General features: G+C 40.6%; 1 protein-coding gene across 1 annotated transcript in view; it reads left to right on the top strand.

The window, feature by feature from the left end:
• LOC134375542 (zinc finger protein OZF-like) overlaps window positions 1–24,225 on the top strand; it is a 92,485-nt gene extending 68,260 nt beyond the window's left edge. The window contains exon 5 of the mRNA XM_063094080.1: window positions 24,069–24,225. Coding sequence (XP_062950150.1) covers window positions 24,069–24,166 — 98 coding nt within the window. The 3' untranslated portion in view covers window positions 24,167–24,225. The remainder of the gene's footprint in view (window positions 1–24,068) is intronic.
• The last annotated feature ends 463 nt before the right edge of the window (window positions 24,226–24,688 follow it).

The raw sequence follows: 24,688 nt of genomic DNA, 5'->3' as shown, positions 1-24,688 counted from the left end.
GGGAATTTAAGCCTTTAACATTAAGAGTTGTTATTGAAAGGTGTTGATTTATTCTTAGCATTTTATTGGTTGTTTGGTTGTCTTAGGTGTCTTTTGTTCCTTGCTTTCTGATTTACTGTTTGGTTTCTGTGTTTGTTGGTTCCTTAGGTTGTAGATAGTGTTTTTGTTAGCTTGTTTTCTCTTCATGAATGCCATTTTTATTGTACTAGCGGGTTTAGATTTTTCTTAGGTTTTTATGGCAGTGGTAGTTATTTTTCAGGAACCAAACCCAGTACTCCCTTGAGGATTTCTTGTAAGGGTGGTCTTGTGGTAGTGAACTCCCGCAGTTTTTGTTTGTCTGAGAAATATACTATTTGCCCCTCATTTCGGAAGGATAGCCTTGCAGGGTAGAGTATTCTTGGCTGGCAATCTTTGTCTTTTAGTATTTTGAAAATATCATCCCATTCCTTTCTAGCTTTTAGGGTTTGTGATGAAAAGTCTGATGTTAACCTGATTGGGGCTCCCTTATAGGTGATTTGACGCTTCTCTCTTGCAGCTTTTAAGATTCTCTCTTTGTCTCTGAGTTTTGCCAATTTGACTATGACATGTCTTGGAGAAGGCCTTTTTGGGTTGAATACGTTTGGAGATCGTTGAGCTTCCTGGATCTGAAGATCTGTGATTTTTCCTATACCTGGGAAGTTTTCTGCCACTATTTTGTTGAATATGTTTTCAATGGAATCTCCATTTTCCTCCCCTTCTGGAATACCCATGACTCGGATATTTGAGCGCTTGAGGTTGTCTGATATCTCTCTCAGATTTTCTTCCATGTCCTTGATTCTTTTTTCTTTCTTTTTGTCTGCTTGTGTTATTTCAAACAGCCCATCTTCAAGTTCAGAGGTTCTCTCTTCAACTTCGACAAGCCTGCTGGTTAAACTCTCCGTTGTGTTTTTTATTTCGCTGAATAACTTCTTCAGTTCAGCAAGTTCTGCTACATTTTTTTTCAGGACATTGATTTCCTCGTATATTTCCTCTTTCAGATCCTGTATACTTTTCCTCATTTCATCATGATGTCTAGCTGAGTTTTCTTGTATCTCATTCAGTTTCCTTAGAATTATCACTCGAAATTCCTTATCATTTATTTCAAGGGCTTCTTGTTCTATAGGATCTAGAGTATGAGATTTATTAACTTTTGGTGGTGTACTTTCTTGATTTTTTGTATTTCTGGTGTCTTTTTTTTGGTGTTCATTCATTGTGGCAGGGGGTTTCACAGTCTACCGGTTTAAGACTAATGACTAACTAGGATGTTGCTGTGGTTGCCAATTTGGTATGGCTCCCGCCGTGACTGCTCAGTTGGCCTCTAGTGTCTTGTGTGTGTGGTTGCCTCGGGTCTTGGGCTTCTCCGGGGATCCACCTTTCTGGTCAGCTTGTACTCTGCTGGGCTGGTGGATCACGTACCACAGGGTGTGTGATCTCTGTTGAGCTTTCACTTTCTGTACAGGACTTCTCCCCGTTCAGTGTGCTCTGGCCCAGGCTGTTAGATCGTGCAGTGGCGACCCCACCGGGTGTGTGGTTTCTGTCGAGTCTCCGCCTCCCTGGCCGCACGTCTCCCCCCTCTGTGCACACTGTGCTGGGTTGGGGCGTGTCTTCTGCACCCCTCGTCTATCAGCTGGGCCTTCAAGACCCTGCTCAGCACCGCCTCGCCCAGGAAGTCTACCAGGTTTCTGCTAGGCACAGACGACCAGTCTCTCTGGGTGCCTTTGTAGCACTGTGTAGATCTTTCTCGGGTCTTGTTCACCTTTGTATCCCCCCGGTATAAACCGAGTCTAGTGCCCGCCTGCAGCCTGCTCTCCGGCAGGTTCAAGCAGACCTGGGAACTCTCCTACCACACTATTCCCAACCAGAAATTCGTTAGGCTTTTTTCCAAACTGGTGGTCGCAGAGATGGTATCTGCCTCCCAGTAACAGGAAGTTTACCGGGGCCGGAGTCCAGGGTGTGGTGGAGTGACAGTCAGCCCGCCCGTACTTCCTAGCCCTCCCAAAACTGGTCGGGACGCCCCACACCCCCAGCCCTGCCAGAGAACCGTGGAGGGAGTGGGAGAGGAGGTCGGCCCGCAGGGTCCGGAAAGCCCCGCGCCAGGCCAAGCAAATGGGCTTAGTGATGGCCGAGCAGGGCGGAGCTGCCCGCACCTGGGAAAATGGAGGCAGCACCGGGGCAGTGAGTGGCCTGGTGGTGCAGGCGGGGAGCCTCGTGGGCATCCACCCCCCGAAGAGAGCTTTGCCAGGGATCACTCACAGTGCTGTGCCAGGTCGGGCGCTCGCTGTCTCTGGTTTGTTGCCTTCCGGCATTGAATTTGTATATCACTTTGGGTAGTATGGACATTTTCACTATGTTGATTCTTCCAATCCAAGAGCATGGGATATCTTTCCATCTTCTTGTATCCTCTCTAATTTCTCTCAGCAGTGGTTTGTAGTTCTCATTATAGAGATTTTTCACCTCCTTGGTTAACTCAATTCCTAAGTATTTTATTTTTTTGGTGGCTATTGTAAATGGGCAGGCTTTCTTGATTTCTCCTTCTGCATGTTCACTATTGGAGAAAAGAAATGCTACTGATTTTTGTGTGTTGATTTTGTATCCTGCTACTGTGCTGAAATCATTTATCAATTCCAACAGTTTTTTTGTAGAGGTTTTAGGCTGTTCGATATATAGGATCATGTCATCTGCAAACAGGGACAGTTTGACTTCATCTTTTCCAATCTGGATGCCCTTTATTTCCTTCTCTTCTCTGATTGCTCTGGCTAGTACTTCCAACACTATGTTGAATAAGAGTGGTAAGAGTGGGCATCCTTGTCTAGTTCCTGTTCTTAAAGGAAAAGCTTTCAGCTTTTCCCCATTCAGGATGATATTGGCTGTGGGTTTGGCATATATGGCTTTAATTATGTTGAGATACTTTCCCTCTATACCTAACTTATAGAGGGTCTTTGTCATGAATGAGTGCTGAACTTTATCAAATGCTTTTTCAGCATCTATAGAGATGATCATATGGTCCTTGTGTTTGAGTTTATTAATATGGTGTATCACATTTATTGATTTGCGTATGTTGAACCAACCTTGCATCCCTGGGATGAATCCCACTTGATCGTGATGAATAATTTTACGTATGTGTTGCTGTATTCTGTTTGCTAGTAATTTAGTGAGGATTTTTGCATCTATATTCATCAAGGATATCGGCCTGTAGTTTTCTTTTTTGGTTATATCTTTACCTGGTTTTGGTATCAGGATGATGTTTGCTTCATAGAATGAGTTTGGGAGATTTGCGTCCATTTCAATCTTTTGGAATAGTTTGTAAAGAATCGGTGTCAATTCCTGTTTGAATGTTTGGTAAAATTCTGCTGTGAATCCATCTGGTCCTGGGCTTTTTTTTCTTGGGAGCCTACTGATAACAGCTTCAATCTCCTTTATTGTTATTGGTCTGTTCAAATTTTCTATATCTTCACGGTTCAGTTTTGGGAGCTTGTGTGTGTCCAGAAATTTATCCATTTCCTCCAGATTTTCAAATTTGTTGGCGTATAGTTGTTTATAGTAGTCTCGAATGATTCCTTGTATTTCAGATGAATCAGTTGTAATATCGCCTTTTTCATTTCTAATTTTTGTTATTTGAGTCTTCTCTCTTCTTTTTTTTGTTAGCCATGCTAATGGTTTGTCAATTTTATTTATCTTTTCAAAAAACCAACGTTTTGATTCGTTGATCTTTTGAATTGTTTTTTGGTTTTCAATTTCATTCAGTTCTGCTCTGATCTTAATGATTTCTTTCCGTCTGCTAACTTTAGGTTTGTATTGTTCTTGTTTTTCTAGTTCTTTAAGGTGAAGTGTTAGGTTGTTCACTTGCCATCTTTCTATTCTTCTGAAGTGAGCGTTTAATGCGATAAATTTTCCCCTCAATACTGCTTTTGCAGTATCCCACAGGTTTTGGTATGATGTATCAGTGTTTTCATTAGTTTCAATAAATTTTTTGATTTCCTGCTTGATTTCTTCTTGGACCCATATGTCATTAAGTAGAATGCTGTTTAATTTCCATGTGTTTGTATATTTTCCAGAGTTTCGTTTGTTATTAATTTCTAGTTTTAATCCATTGTGGTCTGAGAAGATACATGGTATAATTGCAATTTTTTTGAATTTATTGAGACTTGATTTGTGACCTAATATGTGATCTATCCTGGAGAATGATCCATGTGCTGCTGAGAAGAATGAATATTCTGAGGTTGTTGGGTGGAATGTTCTGTAGATATCTGCCAATTCCAATTGGTCTAGAGTCTTGTTTAGATTTTGTGTTTCTCTACTGATTCTTTGCCTAGATGATCTGTCTAATATTGATAGTGGGGTGTTCAGGTCCCCTGCTATTATGGTATTAGTGTCTATTTCCTTCTTTAGGTCTAATAGAGTTTGTTTTATAAATCTGGCTGCTCCAACATTGGGTGCATACATATTTATGATTGTTATGTCTTCTTGATGGATCAGTCCTTTTATCATTAAGTATTGTCTCTCATTGTCTCTTTTTATGGTTTTTAGTTTAAAGTCTATTTTGTCAGATATAAGAATAGCTACTCCAGCTCGTTCTTCTTTTCTGTTTGCATGGTAAATCTTTTTCCATCCTTTCACTCTTAGTCTGTGTGAATCTTTATGGGTGAGGTGGGTCTCTTGTAGGCAGCATATAGTTGGGTCCTGCTTTTTGATCCAGTCAGCCAGTCTGTGTCTTTTAATTGGGGAATTTAAGCCTTTTACATTAAGAGTTGTTATTGAAAGGTGTTGATTTATTCCTAGCATTTTATTGGTTGTTTGGTTGTCTTAGGTGTCTTTTGTTCCTTGCTTTCTGATTTACTGTTTGTTTTCTGTGTTTGTTGGTTCCTTAGGTTGTAGATAGTGTTTTTGTTAGCTTGTTTTGTCTTCATGAATGCCATTTTTATTATACTAGCGGGTTTAGATTTTTCTTCGGTTTTTATGGCAGTGGTAGTTATTTTTCAGGAACCAAACCCAATACTCCCTTGAGGATTTCTTGTAAGGGTGGTCTTGTGGTAGTGAACTCCCGCAGTTTTTGTTTGTCTGAGAAATATACTATTTGCCCCTCATTTCGGAAGGATAGCCTTGCAGGGTAGAGTATTCTTGGCTGGCAATCTTTGTCTTTTAGTATTTTGAAAATATCATCCCATTCCTTTCTAGCTTTTAGGGTTTGTGATGAAAAGTCTGATGTTAACCTGATTGGGGCTCCCTTATAGGTGATTTGACGCTTCTCTCTTGCAGCTTTTAAGATTCTCTCTTTGTCTGAGTTTTGCCAATTTGACTATGACATGTCTTGGAGAAGGTCTTTTTGGGTTGAATACATTTGGAGATCGTTGAACTTCCTGGATCTGAAGATCTGTGATTTTTCCTATACCTGGGAAGTTTTCCGCCACTATTTTGTTGAATATGTTTTCAATGGAATCTGCATTTTCCTCCCCTTCTGGAATACCCATGACTTGGATATTTGATCGCTTATGGTTGTCTGATATCTCTCTCAGATTTTCTTCAATGTCCTTGATTCTTTTTTCTTTCTTTTTGTCTGCTTGTGTTATTTCAAACAGCCCATCTTCAAGTTCAGAGGTTCTCTCTTCAACTTCGACAAGCCTGCTGGTTAAACTCTCCGTTGTGTTTTTTATTTCGTTGAATAACTTCTTCAGTTCAGCAAGTTCTGTTACATTTTTTTTCAGGACATTGATTTCCTTGTACATTTCCTCTTTCAGATCCTGTATACTTTTCCTCATTTCATCATGATGTCTAGCTGAGTTTTCTTGTATCTCATTCAGTTTCCTTAGAATTATCACTCAAAATTCCTTGTCAGTCATTTCAAGGGCTTCTTGTTCTATAGGATCTAGAGTTTGAGATTTAGTAACTTTTGGTGGTGTACTTTCTTGATTTTTTGTATTTCTGGTATCTTTTTTTTTGGTGTTTATTCATTGTGGCTGGGGGTTTCACAGTTCACCGGTTTAAGACTAATGACTAACTAGGATGTTGCTGTGGTTGCCAATTTCGTATGGCTCCCTCCGTGACTGCTCAGTTGTCCTCTAGTGCCTTGTGTGTGTGGTTGCCTCGGGTCTTGGGCTTCTCCGGGGAGCCACCTTTCTGGTCAGCTTGGACTCTGCTGGGCTGGTGGATCACGTACCACAGGGTGTGTGATCTCTGTTGAGCTTTCACTTCCCGTGCAGGACTTCTCCCTGTTCCGTGTGCTCTGGCCCAGGCTGTTAGATCTTGCTGTGGCGACCCCACCGGGTGTGTGGTTTCTGTCGAGTCTCCGCCTCCCTGGCCGCACGTCTCCCCACTCTGTGCGCACTGTGCTGGGCTGGGGCGTGTCTTCTGCACCCCTGTCTATCAGCTGGGCCTTCAAGACACTGCTCGGCGCCTAGCCCAGGAAGTCTACCAGGTTTCTGCTGGGCACAGACGACCGGTCTCTCTGTGTGCCTTTGTAGCAGTATGTAGATCTTTCTCGGGTCTTGTTCACCTTTGTATCCCCCCAGTATAAACCGAGTCTAGCGCCCACCTGCAGCCTGGTCTCCGGCCGGTTCAAGCGGACCTGGGAACTCTCCTACCACACTATTCCCAACCAGAAATTCGTTAGGCTTTTTTCCAAACTGGTGGCCGCAGAGATGGTGTCTGCTTCCCAGTAAAAGGGAGTTTACCTCGGGCCGGAGTCCAGGGTATGGTGGAGTGATGGGTACTACCTTGCCCTCCCGACTCTGGCCCGGGACACCCCTGCCACCAGCCCCGCCAGAGAACCGCGGACGGAGTTGGAGCCGAGGCCGGTCCGCTGGCTCTGGAAAGCCCGGCGCCAGGCCAAGCAAGTGGGAGGGCTCAGTTATGGCTGAGCAGGGCGGAGCTGCCCGCACCTGGGAAAATGGAGGCAGCACCGGGCGGTGAGTGGCCTGGTGGTGCAGGCGGGAGCCGCGTGGGCATCCACCCCCCGAACAGAGCTGTGCCAGGGATCACTCACAGTGCTGTGCCAGGTCGGGTGCTCGCTCTCTGTCTCTGGTTTGCCGCCTTTCCCAGTTCTTGGCCGCTGCCGCCTCGGGCTATTCAGTTGCGGCACGGCTCGGGCGCTCCCAGGAATCTTCTTTAATGCCGGCCTGAAACCTCGAATCCTGAATAGGGCAGCTGGCCGCCTTCAGCGCGGCCCCGGCCTCCGGGATCCTGGCTGCATCCACAGCAGCCCTGGCGCCATGTTCCCTGTTTTGAGACTCGCTTTTGCAGCTAAGAAACAGTTCTTTTCCTGCTCCACACTTCAAAGCTGTTGCCTGTAAATGAGGCAGCCTCTCCTGCCGGGGGGCAAAGTGGCGGTCACCCCCCACAACCGGTCAGCAGCAGCAGTCCTCCCTTAAGAGATGGCAAGAGGAAGGTCCACAGGTTTCCCGGCTGCCTGAGGCCCAGTGGCCACCTTTTTCACCTCAGGTACTCCGCGCCACCTAACTGCTGTTTCATTCCACCGCCACCACCCCTCACACACCCCAACATAAAGATGACAACCTGGGAATGAGCTTTTCCAGCACCGAGGGATCAATACAATGAAAAGTAAGACCTTTTTCAATCATAAATTGATCATCAATACTTAATGAGGAATTCTTTTTAAAAACGGGGGGGGAGAATAATATCTTATCTACACACAAGCAGTTCTCAAAAAATACTCACAGCCTTGTAGTGGGGTGCATGACTTGGATGAGACATCCTGTTCCTAAACAAATGATTCATGTTCTTACATTGTGGATGTACCAATTAATGGATACCTTGCTAACTCTGAGTAAGCAGCCTGTTGTCAATCAACTGTTAAGACAATAAGTAAATAATTCTTAAAGATATTTTCTGAGCATTGTTATCAGTGTAATGTTGCCTGGTAGAATGAGTTTGGGAGTGTTCCTTTCTATATAATTTTTTTTGAATACTTTGAAGAGTATTGGTGTTAATTCTTCTTGAAATGTTGAGAATTCTCCAGTGACGTCATCTAAGCTAGGATTTTGTTTTTGTGGGGAGGGTTTTGATTACCAGTTCAATCTCCTTCCTCATTACAGTTCCATTATATTTCATATTTATTTAAGTTTCAGAATGATAGCTTATTCATTTTTAAGAATTTATCAGTTTTATCTAGGTTATTCAATTTTGGGTGAAGAACTTCTCATATTTTTTTATAATCATTTTTATTTCTGTGGCACGAGATGGAATGTCACCTATTTCATTTGTTATTTTACTAGTTCAGTCTCTTTTTCTTTCTTTCTTTTCTATGCTTATGTAGCTAAGAATTTGTCAATTTTATTGATTTTTCCTAAAACCAGTTCAACATTATTGGTTTGTTTTTCCTTCCCCCCTTCCCCCCCGTTGTCCTTATTTTGTTTACCTGTGTCGTAATCATTTTTCTGCTTGGTTTTTCACAAGTTTCTTTCTGTTTTTCTAGTTTTTTGAAGTCTAATATTAGGTTATGGATTTCAGATCTTTCTTCTTTTAATGTAAGTTTGGCTCTTAGCACTGCTTTGACTGCATCCTTTGAGTTTCGTCATGTTGTATTTTTATTTACATCTGTTTTAAAATTTTTTTGTCCTCAAAAGTATAATTTTACTGTTTTCAGTTTAGTGGGATTATGTAGTATGTCCTCTACTTCTCGCTTATTCCAATAAGCATAATGTCCATTAGTTACATCCATGTTGTCACAAATATAATGATTTTTCTTTACTTTTAAGACTGAAATATATTCCTTTTCCTGTATATACCACATGTTATCTACTCATCTGTGGATGGATATTCAGTTTGTTTCCATGTACTGGACTTTGCAAATAATGCTGACAGCTCCTTGAGATCCTAATGTTGATTCCTTTGGAGATATATCTAGAAGAAAAATTGCTAGATTATATGGTACTTCTATTTCTAATTTTTAAGGAAACTCCATGCTGTTATTTATAGTGTCTTTACCAATAAACATTCTCACTATCAGTGTACAGGGTTCTCTTTTCTCCTCAGCATCACCAACACTTGTTATCTACTGTCTACTTGATAATTGTCACCATAATAGATTTCAGATAAAATCTCATTTTGTTTTTGATTTGCATTTTCCTGGCAAGTGTTCATAGAACATTCTTCAAGATAAACCACATGTTAGGACAGAAAGCAATCCTTAAATTTAAAAAAATCAAAATCACTGAAAAACGTTTCCAATCACAATCAATTAAAAATAAAAATCAATAGTAGAAGAAAATCTTGAAAATCCACAAATATGTAAAAATGTAAAAACACACTCAAACTGTTAGAAAAAAGATGATATCAAAACAGAGATCAGAAAATATCTTGATAGTAATACAAACACTCAGCATTGTGAAAAGGCAATAATATGGAATGTGCAGAAAATATTTGAGAACATTTTGAGATACCTGTTGGCCCTTTGTATGTATTGTGGTTGATTTTTTTTTTTTTTTTTTTTTTGAGAAATGTCTATTCTCAAAAATTTAGCCAAATTGGCTAATTTTTTTTTTGCCTTTAGGGTTTTGTTTTGTTTTGCTTTTGCTGTTGACCTATAAAAGATTTTGTTGTTGTTCTTTTTATATTTTTGACATTATTATTTTATAATATACAAAATTTACAAATATTTTCTGCACATTCCATATTATTGCCCTTTCACAATGCTGAGTGTTTGTATTACTGTCAAGATATTTTCTGATCTCTTTTTTGATATCTTTTTTTCTAACAGTTTGAGTGAGTTTTTACATTTTTACATATTTGTGGATTTTTGAGATTTTCTTCTACTATTGATTTTTATTTTTAATGGATTATGATTGGAAACATTTTCTATGATTTTGATATTTTTAAATTTAAGGATTGTTTTCTGTCCTAATATGTGGTTTATCTTGAAGAATGTTCTATGAACACTTGTGAAAATTGTGTTGTACTGTTGTTGTATGATTTGTTCTGTATGTGTCTGTTAGGTCAAAATTGTTCGATATTGTTGTTCCAACCCTTTATATACTTATTGGCGATTAGTCTGATTGTTCTATTGATTATTCTGTATGGGTTATTGAAATCTCCTACCATTTCAATTGCTACTTTTTTTATTTCTAAAGAATCTTTCTTGTTTGGTGCATATGTATTTCTGGTGAGTTGAGCCTTTTATCTTTATATAATCTCATATTTTTTAGGGGGTCTCCAGAAAATCCACACTTCCATTGACTTTGCTGTAAACCAGGCTCTGAGCCTCTATGCTCTCACAAGTTGTGTCACCCTCCCAGCATTTTGATGTGTTCACCAGCCCTGAAGTTTGCTGAACCCAGTCCTTAGGGATACTCAGGGAGGGTTCATTACATAGGCATGATTCATTACATCATTGTCCATTGGAGATAGAACTCAACCTTCATCATTATAGGGGGTGGCTACTCAGGTTTCAGTCTTGTTGTATCTCATCATATTCCAAAAGCTGGAGTGTTCTCAACAATATATGGTTTCAGCCTCTCAGTCATTTTGTATAATTGAGCTGAAAGATGATATCATCTTTTGGTCTGAGTCACTTTCAGGATGTTGAGGTAATACTAATCTTCTCCCATTACATATTTTATTTAACACTTCTTTTAGTTTCAGCTGCTATTTCTCTTTTTCTTCATTTATACTCAAACTCATTTAACACTGGATGGAGCATTAGGTTTGTCCACTGTGCTGCTCCACATTCCAGGCAGTGGTTTTAGCCCAACAAATACCCACGTTCTCGACCAGTCCATTCCCATTCAAACACATAGGTGCAGACTCAGCAAGTTGTTTTATAACCTGGAAATATAGCTGCATTTTCTGTTGACCTCAATTTTATCAGTAGCCTTCAGAATACAACCTGCTTTATCATGCCCTTAGGAATTATGACAAAAAGATAAAATAAGTTTCTTGCTTTGAAATAATTTCTGATTCCAGCATTTGTTGTCATAACCCTGGTTCTGTGAACACTGTATCAGGCAGGAATAAGAATGTTGAGGTAATGTGGGAAATAAAAAACTATATCAGCACCCTTTCTCACCCCCTCATCACCATATCCACTTGAAGAACCAGAGAGATCTATCTAGTGGGACTCCCTTCATTTTCCACATTGTTCAGTTTGGACACAGTATGAGGGTGTGTAAGCCAGCACTTTCATACCTATATTCCTCCAACATTTTTTTCACTTTGTAGAAGATTTTGGGTTCTGATTGAGAATTAGACTCAAAAAACTATGGATCTTTTGTGAACTTGTTTGGGGGGAGGTAATCTTCGTAAGAAAACAGGGTATCCCTATTGATGGGCCAGTCTTTGATACTGTGGTATCAAGACTTTTTATTAACCACACCAATGTCCATTTTATAGACCTTATTTCTTAATTATCATCTAAAGATTTCCACCCTCCTGGGATGAGTTCTGTGACTCCCCCCTTTGTTTTTCATGTTAGTTAGTTTCACATCTCTCAGTGTCTTCTTTTTTTTAGTTTTATTTTATTTTGTCAATATACAATGTGGTTGATTATTGTAGCCCATTACTGAAAACTCCCTCCCCCCTCCCTCTCCCCCTCCATCCCATCAAACTCTTTTCTGTTTGCTTGTTATATCAACTTCAAGGAATTATAATTGTTGTGTCTTCCTCCCTCACCCCCCAGGTTGTTTGTGTATTTATTTATTTATTTTTAGCTCCCACAAATAAGTGAGAACATGTGATATTTCTCTTTCTGTGCCTGACTAGTTTCACTTAATATAATTTTCACTAGGTACATCCATGTTGTTGCAAATGGCAGTATTTCATTCTTTTTCATACCAGAGTAGTATTCCATTCTATAGATATATCATTTTTCCATATCCACTCATCTGATGACGGACATTTGGGCTGGTTCCAACTCTTAGCTATTGTAAAGAGTGCTGCAATGAACATTGGAGAACAGGTATACCTTCGACTTAATGATTTCCATTCCTCTGGGTATATTCCCAGTAGTGGGACAGCTGGGTCATATGGTAGATCTATCTGCAATTGTTGCAGGAACCTCCATAACATTTTCCATAGAGGCTGCACCATTTTGCAGTCCTGCCAACAATGTATGAGAGTTCCTTTGCCTCCACAACCTTGCCAGCATCTATTGTTCAGAGATTTTGGTTTTTAGCCATCTTAACTGGGGTGAGATGGTATCTCAGTGTGGTTTTGATTTGCATTTCCCGAATGCTGAGTGACGTTGAGCATTTTTTCATATGTCTGTTGGCCATTTGTATATCTTCCTTAGAGAAATGCCTACTTAGCTCTTTTGCCCATTTTAAAATTGGGTTACTTGTTTTTTTGTTGTAAAGTTATTTCAGTTCCTTGTATATTCTGGATATGAATCCTTTGTCAGATGTGTATTTTGCAAATATTTTCTCCCACTCTGTTGGTTGTCTTTTAACTCTGTTAATTGTTTCCTTTGCTGTGCAGAAGCTCTTTAGTTTGATATAATCCCATTTGTTTATTTTCCTTTCGTTGCCTGTGCTTTTGAGGTCATATTCATGAAGTCTGTGCCCAGTCCTACTTCCTGAGTGTTTCTCCTCTTTTCTTTGAGTAATTTTATTCTTTCAGGGTCTTTATTTAATTCTTTAATCTATTTTGAATTGATTTTGGTATATGGTGAGAGGTATGGGTCTAGTTTCATTCTCCTGCATATGGATATCCAGTTCTCCCAGCACCATTTGCTGAAGAGGCAGTCTCTTCCCCAATGTATAGGCTTGGTGCCTTTGTCAAAGATCAGATGGCTGTAGGTATGTGGGGTGATTTCTGGACTCTCTATTCTATTCCATTGATCAGTGTGTCTGTTTTTATGCCAGTACCATGCTGTTTTGGTTATTATAGCTTTGTAGTATAGTTTAAAGTCAGGTAATGTTATGCCCCAAGCTTCCTTTTTTCTTTTTTCTTTTTCTTTTCTTTCTTTCTTTCTTCTTCTTTTTTTTTTTTTTTTTTTTTTTTTTGCTCCGAATTGCTTTGGCTATGCATGGTTTTTTGTTATTCTATATAAATGTCTGGATAGTTTTCTCCATTCTGAGAAACATGTCATTGGAATTTTGATGGGGATTGCACTGAATTTGTATATCACTTTGGGTAGTATGGGCATTTTCACAATGTTGATTCTTCCAATCCAAGAGCATGGGATATCTTTCCATCTTCTTGTTTCCTGTTTAATTTCTATCAGCAATGGTTTGTAGTTCTCATTATAGAGATTTTTCACATCCTTGGTTAACTCAATTCCTAAGTATTTTATTTTTTTGGTGGCTATTGTAATTGGGCAGGCTTTCTTGATTTCCCTTTCTGCATATTCACTATTGGAGAATAGAAATGCTACTGATTTTGGGGTGTTGATTTTGTATCCTCCTACTTTGCTGAAATCCTTTATCAACTCCAAGAGTTATTTTGTAGAGGCCTTAGGCTCTTTGATGTATAGAATCATGTCATCTGCAAAGAGGAACAGTTTGATTTCATCTTTTCCAATCTGGATGCCCTTTATTTCCTTCTCTTCTCTGATTGCTCTGGCTAGTACTTCCAACACTATGTTGAATAGGAGTGGTGAGAGTGGGCATCCTTGTCTAGTTCCTGTTCTTAAAGGAAAAGCCTTCAGCTTTTCCCCATTCAAGATGATATTGGTGGTGGGTTTATTAAATATGGCTTTAATTATGTTGAGATACTTTCCATCTGTATCTAACTTATAGGGAGTCTTTGTCATGAATGAGTGTTGAATTTTATCAAATGCTTTTTCAGCATCTATAGAGATGATCATGTGGTCCCTGTGTTTGATTTTTTTGATAGGGTGTATCACAGTTATTGATTTGCATATGTTGAACCAACCTTGCATCCCTGGATTGAATCCCACTTGATCATGGTGTATAATTTTGCATAGGTGTTGCTGTATTCTGTTAGCTAGTATTTTTTTGAGGATTTTTGCATCTATATTCATCAAGGATATTGGCCTGTAGTTTTATTTTTAAATTGTATCTTTACCTGGTTTTGGTATCAGGATGATGTTTCCTTCATAGAATGGGTTTGGGAGAATTGCCTCTGTTTCAATCTTTTGGAATAGTTTGTAGAGAATTGGTGTCAATTCCTCTTTGAATGTTTGGTAAAATTCTGCTGTGAATTCATCTGCTCCTGGGCTTTTCTTTGTTGGGAGCCTTTTGATTACAGCTTCAATCTCTTTTATTGTGATCAGTCTGTTCAGATTTTCTACATCTTCTTGACTCAGTTTTGGTAGCTTGTGTGTGTCCAGACATTTATTCATTTCCTCCAGATTTTCAAATTTGTTGGCATATACTTGTTCATAGTAGTCTCGAATGATTCTTTTTATTTCAGTTGTATCAGTTATAATATCGCCTTTTTTACTACTAATTTTTGTTATTTGGATCTTCTCTCTTCTTTTTTTAGTTAGCCATGCTAATGGTTTGTCAATTTTATTTATCTTTTCAAAAAAACAACTTTTTGATTCATTGATCTTTTGTATTGTTTTGGAGGTTTCAACTTCATTAAGTACTGCTCTGATCTTCATGATTTCTTTCCATCTGCAAACTTTGGGTTTCAATTGTTCTTGTTTTTCTAGTTCTTTAAGGTCAAGTTTTAGGTTGTTCACTTGCCATTTTTCCATTCTTCTGAAGTAAACATTTAATGTGATAAATTTTCCCCTTAGTACTGCTTTTGCAGTATCCCACAGGTTTTGGTATGATGTATCATTGTTTTCATTACTTTCAATAAATTTTTTGATTTCCTGTTAGATTTCTTCTTGGACTCATATGTCATTAAATAGAATGCTGTTTAATTTCCATGTATTTGTATAGTTTCCAGAATTTCATTTATTATTGATTTCTAATTTTAACCCATTGTGATCTGAAAAAATACATGGAATAATTCCAATTTTTTTGAATTTGTTGGGACTTGATTTGCGACCTAACATGTGATCTATCCTGGAGAATGATCCATGTGCTGGTGAAAAGAATGAGTATTCTGAGGTTGTTGGGTGGAATTTTCTGTAGATATCTGCCAAGTCCAATGGATCGAGAGTATTGTTTAGATCTTATGTTTCTCTGCTGATTCTTTGCCTAGATGGTCTGTCCAACCAAGGACAGACCAAAGTCTATTTCCTTCTTTAGGTCTAGTAGACTTTGTTTTGTAAATTTGGCTGCTCCAACATTGGGTGCATATATATTTATGATTGTCATGTCTTTTTGATGGATCATTTCTTTTATCATCATGTAGTGGCCCTCATTATCTCTTTTTATGGTTTTTAGTTTAAAGTCTATTTTATCAGATATAAGAATACCTACTCCAGCTCGTTTGTCATTGCTGTTTGCATGGTAAATCTTTTTCCATTCTTTCACTCTTAGTCTATGTGAGTCATTATGGGTGAGGTGGGTCTCTTGAAGGCAGCATATAGTTGGGTCCTCCTTTTTAATCCAGCCAGTCTGTGTCTTCTGATTGGGGAATTTAATGCTTTTATATTAAGAGTTGTTATTGAAAAATGTTGATTTACTCCCAGCATTTTATTGATTTTTGTTTGGATGTCTTAAGTGTCTTTTGTTCCTTTCTTTCTGATTTACTGTTTGTTTTCTGTATTTGTTGGTTTCTTGGGTTGTAGATAAACTTTTTTTCTCTTCATTGCTGCCATTTTTATTTACTAGTGGGTTTTGATTTTGTTTTGAATTTTTGTGGCAGTGGTAGTTATTTTTCAGGTACCAAAAACCAAACCCCGTACTCCCTTGAGAATTTCCTGTAAGGGGGGTCGTGTGGTAGTGAACTCCCACAGAGTTTTGCCAGTTTGACTATCACATCTCTTGGAGAGGACATTTTTGGTTGAATATGTTTGGTGATCTTTGGCTTCCTCGATCTGGGGATCTATGACTTTCCCTGTACCTGGGAAGTTTTCTGGTATTATTTCATTGAATATGTTTTCAATGCCATTTCCTTTTTCCTCCCCTTCTGGAATATGCATGATTCAGATATTTGAGCACTTAAGGTTTTCAGTTGTTTCTCAAATTCTCTTCAATTTTTTTGATTCTTTTTTCTTTTTTTCTGGTCTGCCTGTGGTAATTCAAAGAGCCTGTCTTTGAGGTCAGAAATCTCTCTTGTGCTGGTTAAACTCTCTGTTGTGTTTTTTATTTCATTGAATGAATCCTTCAGCTCCACCAGCTCAGTTACATTCTTTTTCAAGGCAGTGATTTCTTTGTACATTTCTTCTTTCAGATCCTGTATTTTTTTTGTCATTTCATTGTGTTGTTTCACTGAGTTTTCTTGTATCTCATTTAGTTTCCTTAGAATAGCTACTCTAAATTCCTTGTCTGTCATTTCCAAGACTTCCTGTTCTATAGGATCTAACATTTGAAAGTTATTAATTTCCTTTCGTGGTGATGTACTTTGTTGATTTTTCATATTTCTGCTTTCTTTCCTTTGGCGTTTTGTCATTGTGGCTGGGGGTATCACAGTTCACTCATTTCGCCCTGATGTCAGGCTTGGATCCTGAAGGGACTGCTGCTTCTGGACAGCAGAAACTAGCCTGGACTGGAAGTCCCACCACACCTGACTTCACTAGCTGGTTGGGGGGCATGGGAGTACAAGCCTCTCAAGTCTCTCACAGAGACAGATGGCCTGGGCCACAAGTCCCACCCTGCCTGCCTTCAGCAGCTCATTTGGCTTTGGGCTTGGGCACTTGGAGCCTCTTGGGTCACTCATGGATATGGGATGACCTGGGCTGAAAGTCCTGCCCTGCCTGCCTTTACCAGCTCATCTGGCTCAGGACTTGGGAGCCCAGAGCCTCTCAGGTCACTCACAGAGATGTACAACTTGTGCCAGATGTCCCACTCCACCTGCCTTCACCAGCTTCTCTGGCTTGGGGCTTGGGAGCCCAGAGCTTCTCAGGTCACTCACAGAGATGGGATGGCTTGGGCCAAAAGTCCCAACCCACCTACCTTACCTGACTTGTCTGGCTTGGCGCTTGGGAGACTGGAGACTCTCAGGTCACTCACAGAGAATGGACGGCCTGTGTTGGATGTGCCGCCCTGGCCCCACCTGCCAGCCAGCATGCTCAGGGCTTGTGGGCCCAGAAACTTTACAGTCTCCCTACAAAATGGGGGGCAACCTGAGCTGGGGTCCCATGGTGGGTGGCTCCTGTCTATTCCAGTAGATTTTGGGTCATCTGTCACTGCTCCTCAAAAGCTGTAAATTGGTCGCTCTGTGGGACAGAGTGAAACCAGGAACTGACTACACCACCACCTTTACTGGAACCTCCTGATGTCTTCCAAACTGTGACTTTGCAAAAAAATACCTTTTTTCACTTTATTACATTCACAGGGCTTCTCACCTGTGTTAGTTCTCTGATGCATGCTGAGGATCGACTTTTGGTTAAAAGCTTTTCCACATTCTTTACATTCATAAGGTGTTTTCTTTGTGCGAGTACTCTGATGCATCAGTACTCTGATGCATCCTGAAGGATGACTTGTTGTTAAATGTTTTTCCACATCCATTACATTTGTAGGGCTTCTCACCTGGGTGAGTTCTTTGATGCATGCTGAGGATCAACTTTTTGTTAAAATCTTCTGAACATTCCTTACATTCACATGGTGTCTCACACTTGTGAATTCTGTGATGTCTTTTGAGAGCTGACTTTCAGTTAAAAGCTTTCCAACATTCTTTACATACATATGATTTCTCCCCTGCAAGAATTATCTGATGCCACTGAGGTGTGACTTTTGGTGAAAAGCTTTTCCAAATTCTTTTCATCCCTATGGCTTCTCACCTGTGTGAATTCTCTGATGCCTACTGAGGTTTGACTTTCAGTTAAAAGTTTTTCCACATTCTTTACATTCATATGGTTTCTCACCTGTGTGTTCTCTGATGCCTGCTGAGGTGTGACTTTTTGTTAAAAACTTTTTCACACTCTGCACATTCATAAGGTTTTTTCCCAGTGTGAGTAATCTGATGCATCCTGAAGGATGACATGTCATTAAATGTTTTTCCACATCCGTTACATTTGTAGGGCTTCTCATGTGTGTGAGTTCTCTGATACAGGGTGAAGGCTGACATTGGTTAAAAGCTTTTCTAGACTCCTTACATTCAAATACTGTCTCACTTTTGTGAATTCTCTGATGCTTGTTGAGGGCTGACCTTTGGTTAAAACCTTTCCCACATTCTTTACATTCATATGCATACGCACCTGTGTGAATTCTCTGATGTCTCTTTAGGTTTGAATTTTGGGTAAAATCTTTTCCACATTCCTTATAAATTCTCTTATGCTTGCTTAAGTTTGAATTTTGGCGATTTCAACATGTGCTTTCCCCATGTGTTACAGTCAAAGGGATTCTCACCAATGTGAATTCTCTCATGTTTCTTGAGTTTTGACTTACTGGAGAAAATTTAACTTTCTTCAAATTCATATAAAGTCTCATGTGAATTGTCTGATATAGAGTAAGGGCAGAATTATGGTAGAAGTATTTTCTATATTTATTACATTCACATAATTTTTCACTTGTGTGAATTGCCTGATGTCAGCAGAGAAGTAAATTCTCATTTTTTGCCACACTTAGTAAATACACAGGACATTTCTCCTGTGTGAATTCTGTGATGCACAGTAATGTCTGACTTCCAATAGAAAAATTTCTTCTGTTTATTACATGGATAAAGCTTCTTCCCTGTAGATGTTCCTTGATATGAGATAATGTATGATTTCTTTCTAAAAGATTTACTTTTTTATTTTTATTTTTTAAAATATTTATTGAATCAAAATTGATTATACATATTTTTGGGTTTCAACATTGAGATATGTTGATCAAATCAATATTACTAGCATATATATTGTTAGAAATTATAATTATTCTTTATGCCCCATGTCCATAATCCCTCATCCCCTTCCTCTCCCCCACTGCCTCTAATCACCCTACATTTCTTCTCTCCCTCTGGATGAATAATGGTTAATCTGTTGATTTCCCACCCAGATCATCTGTCCAATGCTGAGAGGTGTGATCAGGTCCCCCAATACTATCATAGAGCAGATGTCTCTTCTGTCACTTTGAAATGGGCTCTGTGGAGAAAGACATCCTCCTCCTTTCTTTATCTCTGCTGGTGTCTCTCCTTGTGTTGACTCACTGCCGTGGCTGGCAGACCATCTGTGTGGTGGTTGTGGCATCTAGCTGCCTTTGTGGCAGCCATGGTTATCGTGGTGGCTGTGGTGGGCCACCCACACTGGGGAGATGTTTTTGGCTTGCTCTGTGGTGCTGGCAGTGTACCTGGTTATGGAGAGTGTCCAATCCCTGGTTCCCTGCCCCAGGTCCCTGAGTGGGTCCTGAGGCACTGGCACGGTATGCCTGGTTGTGTGAGCAGGGTCCAATCCCCTTCTCCATGTCCTGGATCCCCAGGCAGCCCCCAAGGTGCTGGTGAGTGAGCCTGGTTGTGGGAGGGGGGTTCTGATCCCATTCTCCATGCCTTGGGTCCATGGGCAGGCCACAAGGTACTGGTGCAGTGTGCCTGGTGGTAGGAGGGGGTTCCATCCCCTTCTCCATGACTTCAGTCCCCAAGCAGGCCCTGAGGTGTGGGCACAGTGTTCCTGGTTGTGGGAGAGTGGTCCAGTCCCCTTCTCTGGGGTGGGCCCAGAGGTGCTGGCATGGTGTGCCTGGCTGTGGGAGGGAGTTTCGTTCCCCTTCTCCATACCTCAGGCCCTTGAGTGGGCCTTGAGGCACTGGTGCACTATGCCTGGTTGTGGGAGGGGCATCCAGCCCCTTCTCCATCCCCTGGGTCCCAGGGAAGGCTCCAAGGTGCTGCCACAGAGTGCCTGGTTGTGGGAGGGGGGTCTGGTCCCATTCTCCATGTCACAGGTCTCCAGGTGGGCCCAGAGGTGCTAGTGAGGTGTGCCTGGATGTGGAAGGGAGTTCTGATCCCCTTCTCTATGGCTTGGGCCCCTGGGCAGGGCCCTGATGCACTGTCACAGTGTGCCTGGTTGTGGGAGGTTGGGTTCAGTCCCAGATCCTTACCCTGGGTCCCTGGGTGGGCCCTGAGGTGCTGGTGTTGTGAGCCTGGTTGTGCGAGGGGAGTCCAGTCCCCTTCTCCATGCCTCAGGTCCTCTGGCAGACCCTGAAATCCTGGTGTGGTGTGCCTGGTTGTGGGAGGGAGGTCTTGCCGACTTCTTTATGCCTTGGGGCCCCAGGCAGGGCCCTGAGGCACTCTCACAGCATGCCTGGTTATGGGAAGTGGGTCTGGTCCCTGGCTGCTAGCCCTAGGTCCCCAGGCAGGCCCCTAGGCTTTGTTGGCATGCCTCTTAGTGGGAGTGGGGTCCAGTCCCCAGCTCCAATCCTTGGCTTCCTGGGTGGGGGCCCTGAGGTGCTGGCAGTGTGAGTGATTGTGGGTGGAAGCACTGCCCCTGGCTCCAGGCCTCATGTTCCCTGGTGGGCCCCAAGGCATTCATGTTGTGCCAGGGCCAGAAGTAAGTGTTTGTTATTTGCTTGCTTCTAACATGGGGGAACTTCCTGTGGGAACCAGTACTTTAGCTGTGTGGTTGAGGTAAATTGCACTCGTAAGCCCCAAGGCATTCATGGTGTGCCCGGTCCAGAACTAAGTTTTTGTCATTGCTTGCTTCTAACCTGGGGAAATTCCTGTGGAAACCAGTACTTGAGCTCTGTGGTTGAGATAAATTGCTGCTTTGCTGCTGTTTCCCTAAGGAAGACTTTTTGTGCAGCTCAGTATTTAATGGTTTACCTTATAGGTACTTCCAGCTCTCCAGATACTCAGTGCACCTGGGTTGTGTAGAAACTATGATCTGGGCCTGAATTTTTTCATCAAACTGCACCTCATGCAATTCCACATTCCCAACCAGTCTCCTCTGAGTGGTCCTGTGCTGATTGGGGGGCAGATCGGCTGTCCTTGCTGTGTCCCAGTGTTCTCCCAGCGAGCCCATTTCCTCCACTGCCCATGCTCCAAACACTTCCCATGGGATGGGCCCTGTGCTGATCCCTTGCAATGACTCACAGGCCTCTGAATGGCTCCTCTTTTTCAGCTGTTCTCGCTCCTCATTCCTGCGTGGGTCCTCATGAATCCTATTAGTGGTCTTGCTGTCCTGGGGCCCACCAAGTCCCTCTTTTCCCCCCTTTCACCTCCAAGAAACTCCATTTAAATGGCACAGCTGTGGCTTCTGCCAGCACCTGTTCCATGTGCTCCAGCATTAAAGCAGCCATGGCTTGAAATGCTGAGAGCAGTTTTTTTTTTCTCTCATTGTGGTTTGTACACCTTCATGAGTTCAATAGGTGTCTACTCCTCTTCACCTGAGCTCCAGCAGCCACAGCTTGGCTGTCACATTTTTATAGTTGTAAATTCATTGATTTGTGGGAGAGAGTGATGCTGGGGACCATATATTCTGCAATCTTGACCAAAAGTCAATCCTATAAAAGATTTCTGACATTCAGTATTTATCATGATTCTCTCCTGTGTGTATAACCTGATGTCGAGTAAGTTAGCCTTTTTATAGAACATTTTTTCAGATACATCACATTGAAAAGTTTTCTTCCCTACCTGAGTTATCTCTTGGGCAATGACAGCTCAGTTATTACAGGCCTTCCCACATTCACTGTATTTACAGGTGGTCACACAAATATGAACTTTCTTTTATGTAAATATTATTGGCATTGTGATGGAGAATTTTCCTTTTCTACTGTATTCAAAAGGTTGCCCAGATGGAAACTTGTGATGCTGACTATGATGCTCCTGATGTCTCTGTGATTTCTCACATATATTGTGCTCATCAGGTCTCTCTCCAGCATGCATGGCATCAGTCTCTGGAAGAAGTGCATTCTCACATATGTTAAACTCCTCATGCCCCACTCCTGAATAGTTTGCCTTATTTATAACCAGATTTAAAATATGCTTTGAACTGAAATTAGGTCATTTTCCTAATTCCATTTTCTCCTCAGTTGACTGGATGCCATTGATGATTACACCCTGCCACAAGTATCTACCATGAATTTCTTGGCTCCCCTCAATTAGGTCATTGATGATCTGGACATCTGAAATGACAAAAACCCCATGCCCATGAACCACACATAAGCATAATTTTTCATACTCATGTAAAGGTACAGAAGTTTCTCCTAACAGTAATAAAAGATTTTATAAAAATCAATAATGGGCACTGGTTTCAGGACTATAAGTGCTTTATTTGTACTGACATAATATTATGTTGTATTAATATATTTGCTAACATTATATCATATTGTTCTTTGCTTATTTATTTACCTTTTAAAAATCGTGATCAAATATTTGATAAGTTTTATCTTCTTCCTCATTGTAGATTTCAAATGATTGCTCATCACCTACCATTTTTTTACACTTTCTACTGTTTTGTTTTTATAACAATAGTGGCTACTTCCTGCTGATCTTTTTCTCATTGTTCTGCTTTGAATATGGCTAGGTTTCCCTTCATTGGTTACTTTCAGGTGCAGAATGATCCAATTTTTCATCACATATGGAGGAAAATAACTTAGGTTAAGAATTTTGCATTAATGTTTCTATACTTTTTAGTCTACCCTAGGAAATGGCTATAGGCATGTGGAAGTTTTTGAATAATAAAAATCTCCTTTTTCTCACCCAAAACAGAGCCTCCCACAAATTACTCATATAACCTGACTTCCTGTGCTTCTCAAAACCATTTCTATACAGGAAACTTCAGTCCACCCCTCCAGACACCCCTTTCCTGCTGGTCTAAAATATTTGGTTCTGCAAATAAGGCTGTGCCCACCATCTTTGAAAAAGTTGTTTTTTACTCCTTTATAAAGTCAACCTGTATTACCTTCCCAAACTCTGGAACACACACTCCCACTTGATAATTCATTGCTCATGAAAGCCTCATTATCATGCACTGGAGTTTTGGATGGATAATACTCTCATAAAAAATAGAGTCTCCTGTACATTTCTAAGTTTCTTTGTTGTTTTGGAATGATTTCTACAAAGAGAAGAGGAAAATACTAACTTCGAATTCCACTTCCAAACAGCAATCTCAATCCCTCAACTTGAAACCCTTGGTTCACTTGACCTTGGTAACATGTCTCCTGGTTCTTCTATAAAATCTAGAACCTTCCTTTTCCATGCCCTATGCTAAGTCTACCTCAGCTCCATAATTTCTGATTTGGAAATTATGTGATGTGGTTCAGAAGGTTCATACCTGGACCTCTTTTCTTATTTTATTATCAACTTCCTATGTGATATCCTGCACTACTTTGTGATTCTGCCAAGAATCCCCATGAGAAACAAGTCCCTTACCACATGCAGCCCATAGACCTCAGAATGGTCAGCCTCCAGAACAGAACAGTAAGAGACACAGTTTGTTTTTTCATAAACTACCCAGTTTCAGATATTCTGTTTTAATTAAGACAAAAGGACAGAGTCTGAGAAACCATGTCCATGAGAGTGCAGGACATGAGGGCAACTGAGAATATTGAAACAGTGAATAGCAAAAATAAATGTCAAAGAAGAGAAATGAAGGGATTATATTTTAGGCAAATACATTTTTTAAAAACAGCAAAATAAAATATGGAGATATATATGTGTGAGTCCCCCTAAGAGATTATATAATACATGTGTTTGATGCAAGGAGATGACCCAGCCTCAGCTCAGGCACCTGTGGAAAAATTGCCAGAAACAGCTGAACACAGCAAAGATCTGCTGGGTTTTACTCTTCCTGGCCACTTCCCAGGATGTGTTTACTAACCTGGGAGGCTCTGGTTTGGGTGTTCTTCTATCATCCATGGCTCTGCTCCTTTCTCCAACTTGAGGATCACCTCAGGTTTACTAATGCAGCGCCCTGTAAATGGGAAGTAACATAGGACTTTATAAAACTGCAAGGCCAGATCCTTGGAAGAATGACAAGAGCTCAGCTCCAGAAATTATACAATAAATGGGCCAATTTCAATCTTTTGTTAGATAGGGATGTCATGTTTTTCATAAAATGTAATCTTACCATACAGCACAAAACCCTATAAACTATTCCTATTTTTATAAAAAAATAACAAAATATTTCTCCTGAATGTTACCTGGGACTTTTACTCACCCAATAACAACAGGCCGCTGTAGGTCTCCAGCATCACATCCCTGTCTTCTGAGCATCGTTCAAGTCCCTCCACTCCTCTCAGGCGACGTCCACAGCCACATCCTCAAATGACATCAACTTCTGTAATGGCGCATTGTTCTCATCTCAAGCCACCAGCTCCAGGTCACAAAACAGGAATCTCAAGTTTACACTTCTGTGAGAATGAGTGTTAAATAAATATGTGTTAAATAAGGTGCTACTGTTCTGTTCTCCATATCGTGGAGGGGAAAAAAACAGCAGAAATATGCTGTAATAATATACAGTATAATATAATATACTGTAATAATATATTAATTACTAAAACTATGATTACAAAGCTTACCTTGTAGCTAAGAACCGTCTTTGTTGCTAGTGATAAAAGTATGAACAAAATGCTGCTTTTCCAAGAAGTTTATAGTCAGGTTTGAAGACATAAGTGTAAATACATACCTGAAGCAGTGTGTCAGATTAACAAATTAAGACACAAGTTAAATGGGGTAAGAAAAACAAAATATATTTCTATGTTGCATTCTGTTTCCACTTCATTGAAATGCCAAAGAGATTAAGTTATTCCATATGAACCACTTGTTCTCATGAATATGAGGCAACAGCAAA

This window comes from Cynocephalus volans, chromosome 4 (genome assembly GCF_027409185.1).
Source record: "Cynocephalus volans isolate mCynVol1 chromosome 4, mCynVol1.pri, whole genome shotgun sequence".
Classification (NCBI taxonomy): Eukaryota; Metazoa; Chordata; class Mammalia; order Dermoptera; family Cynocephalidae; genus Cynocephalus; species Cynocephalus volans.
This window is presented reverse-complemented; position numbering and strand designations above follow the sequence as displayed.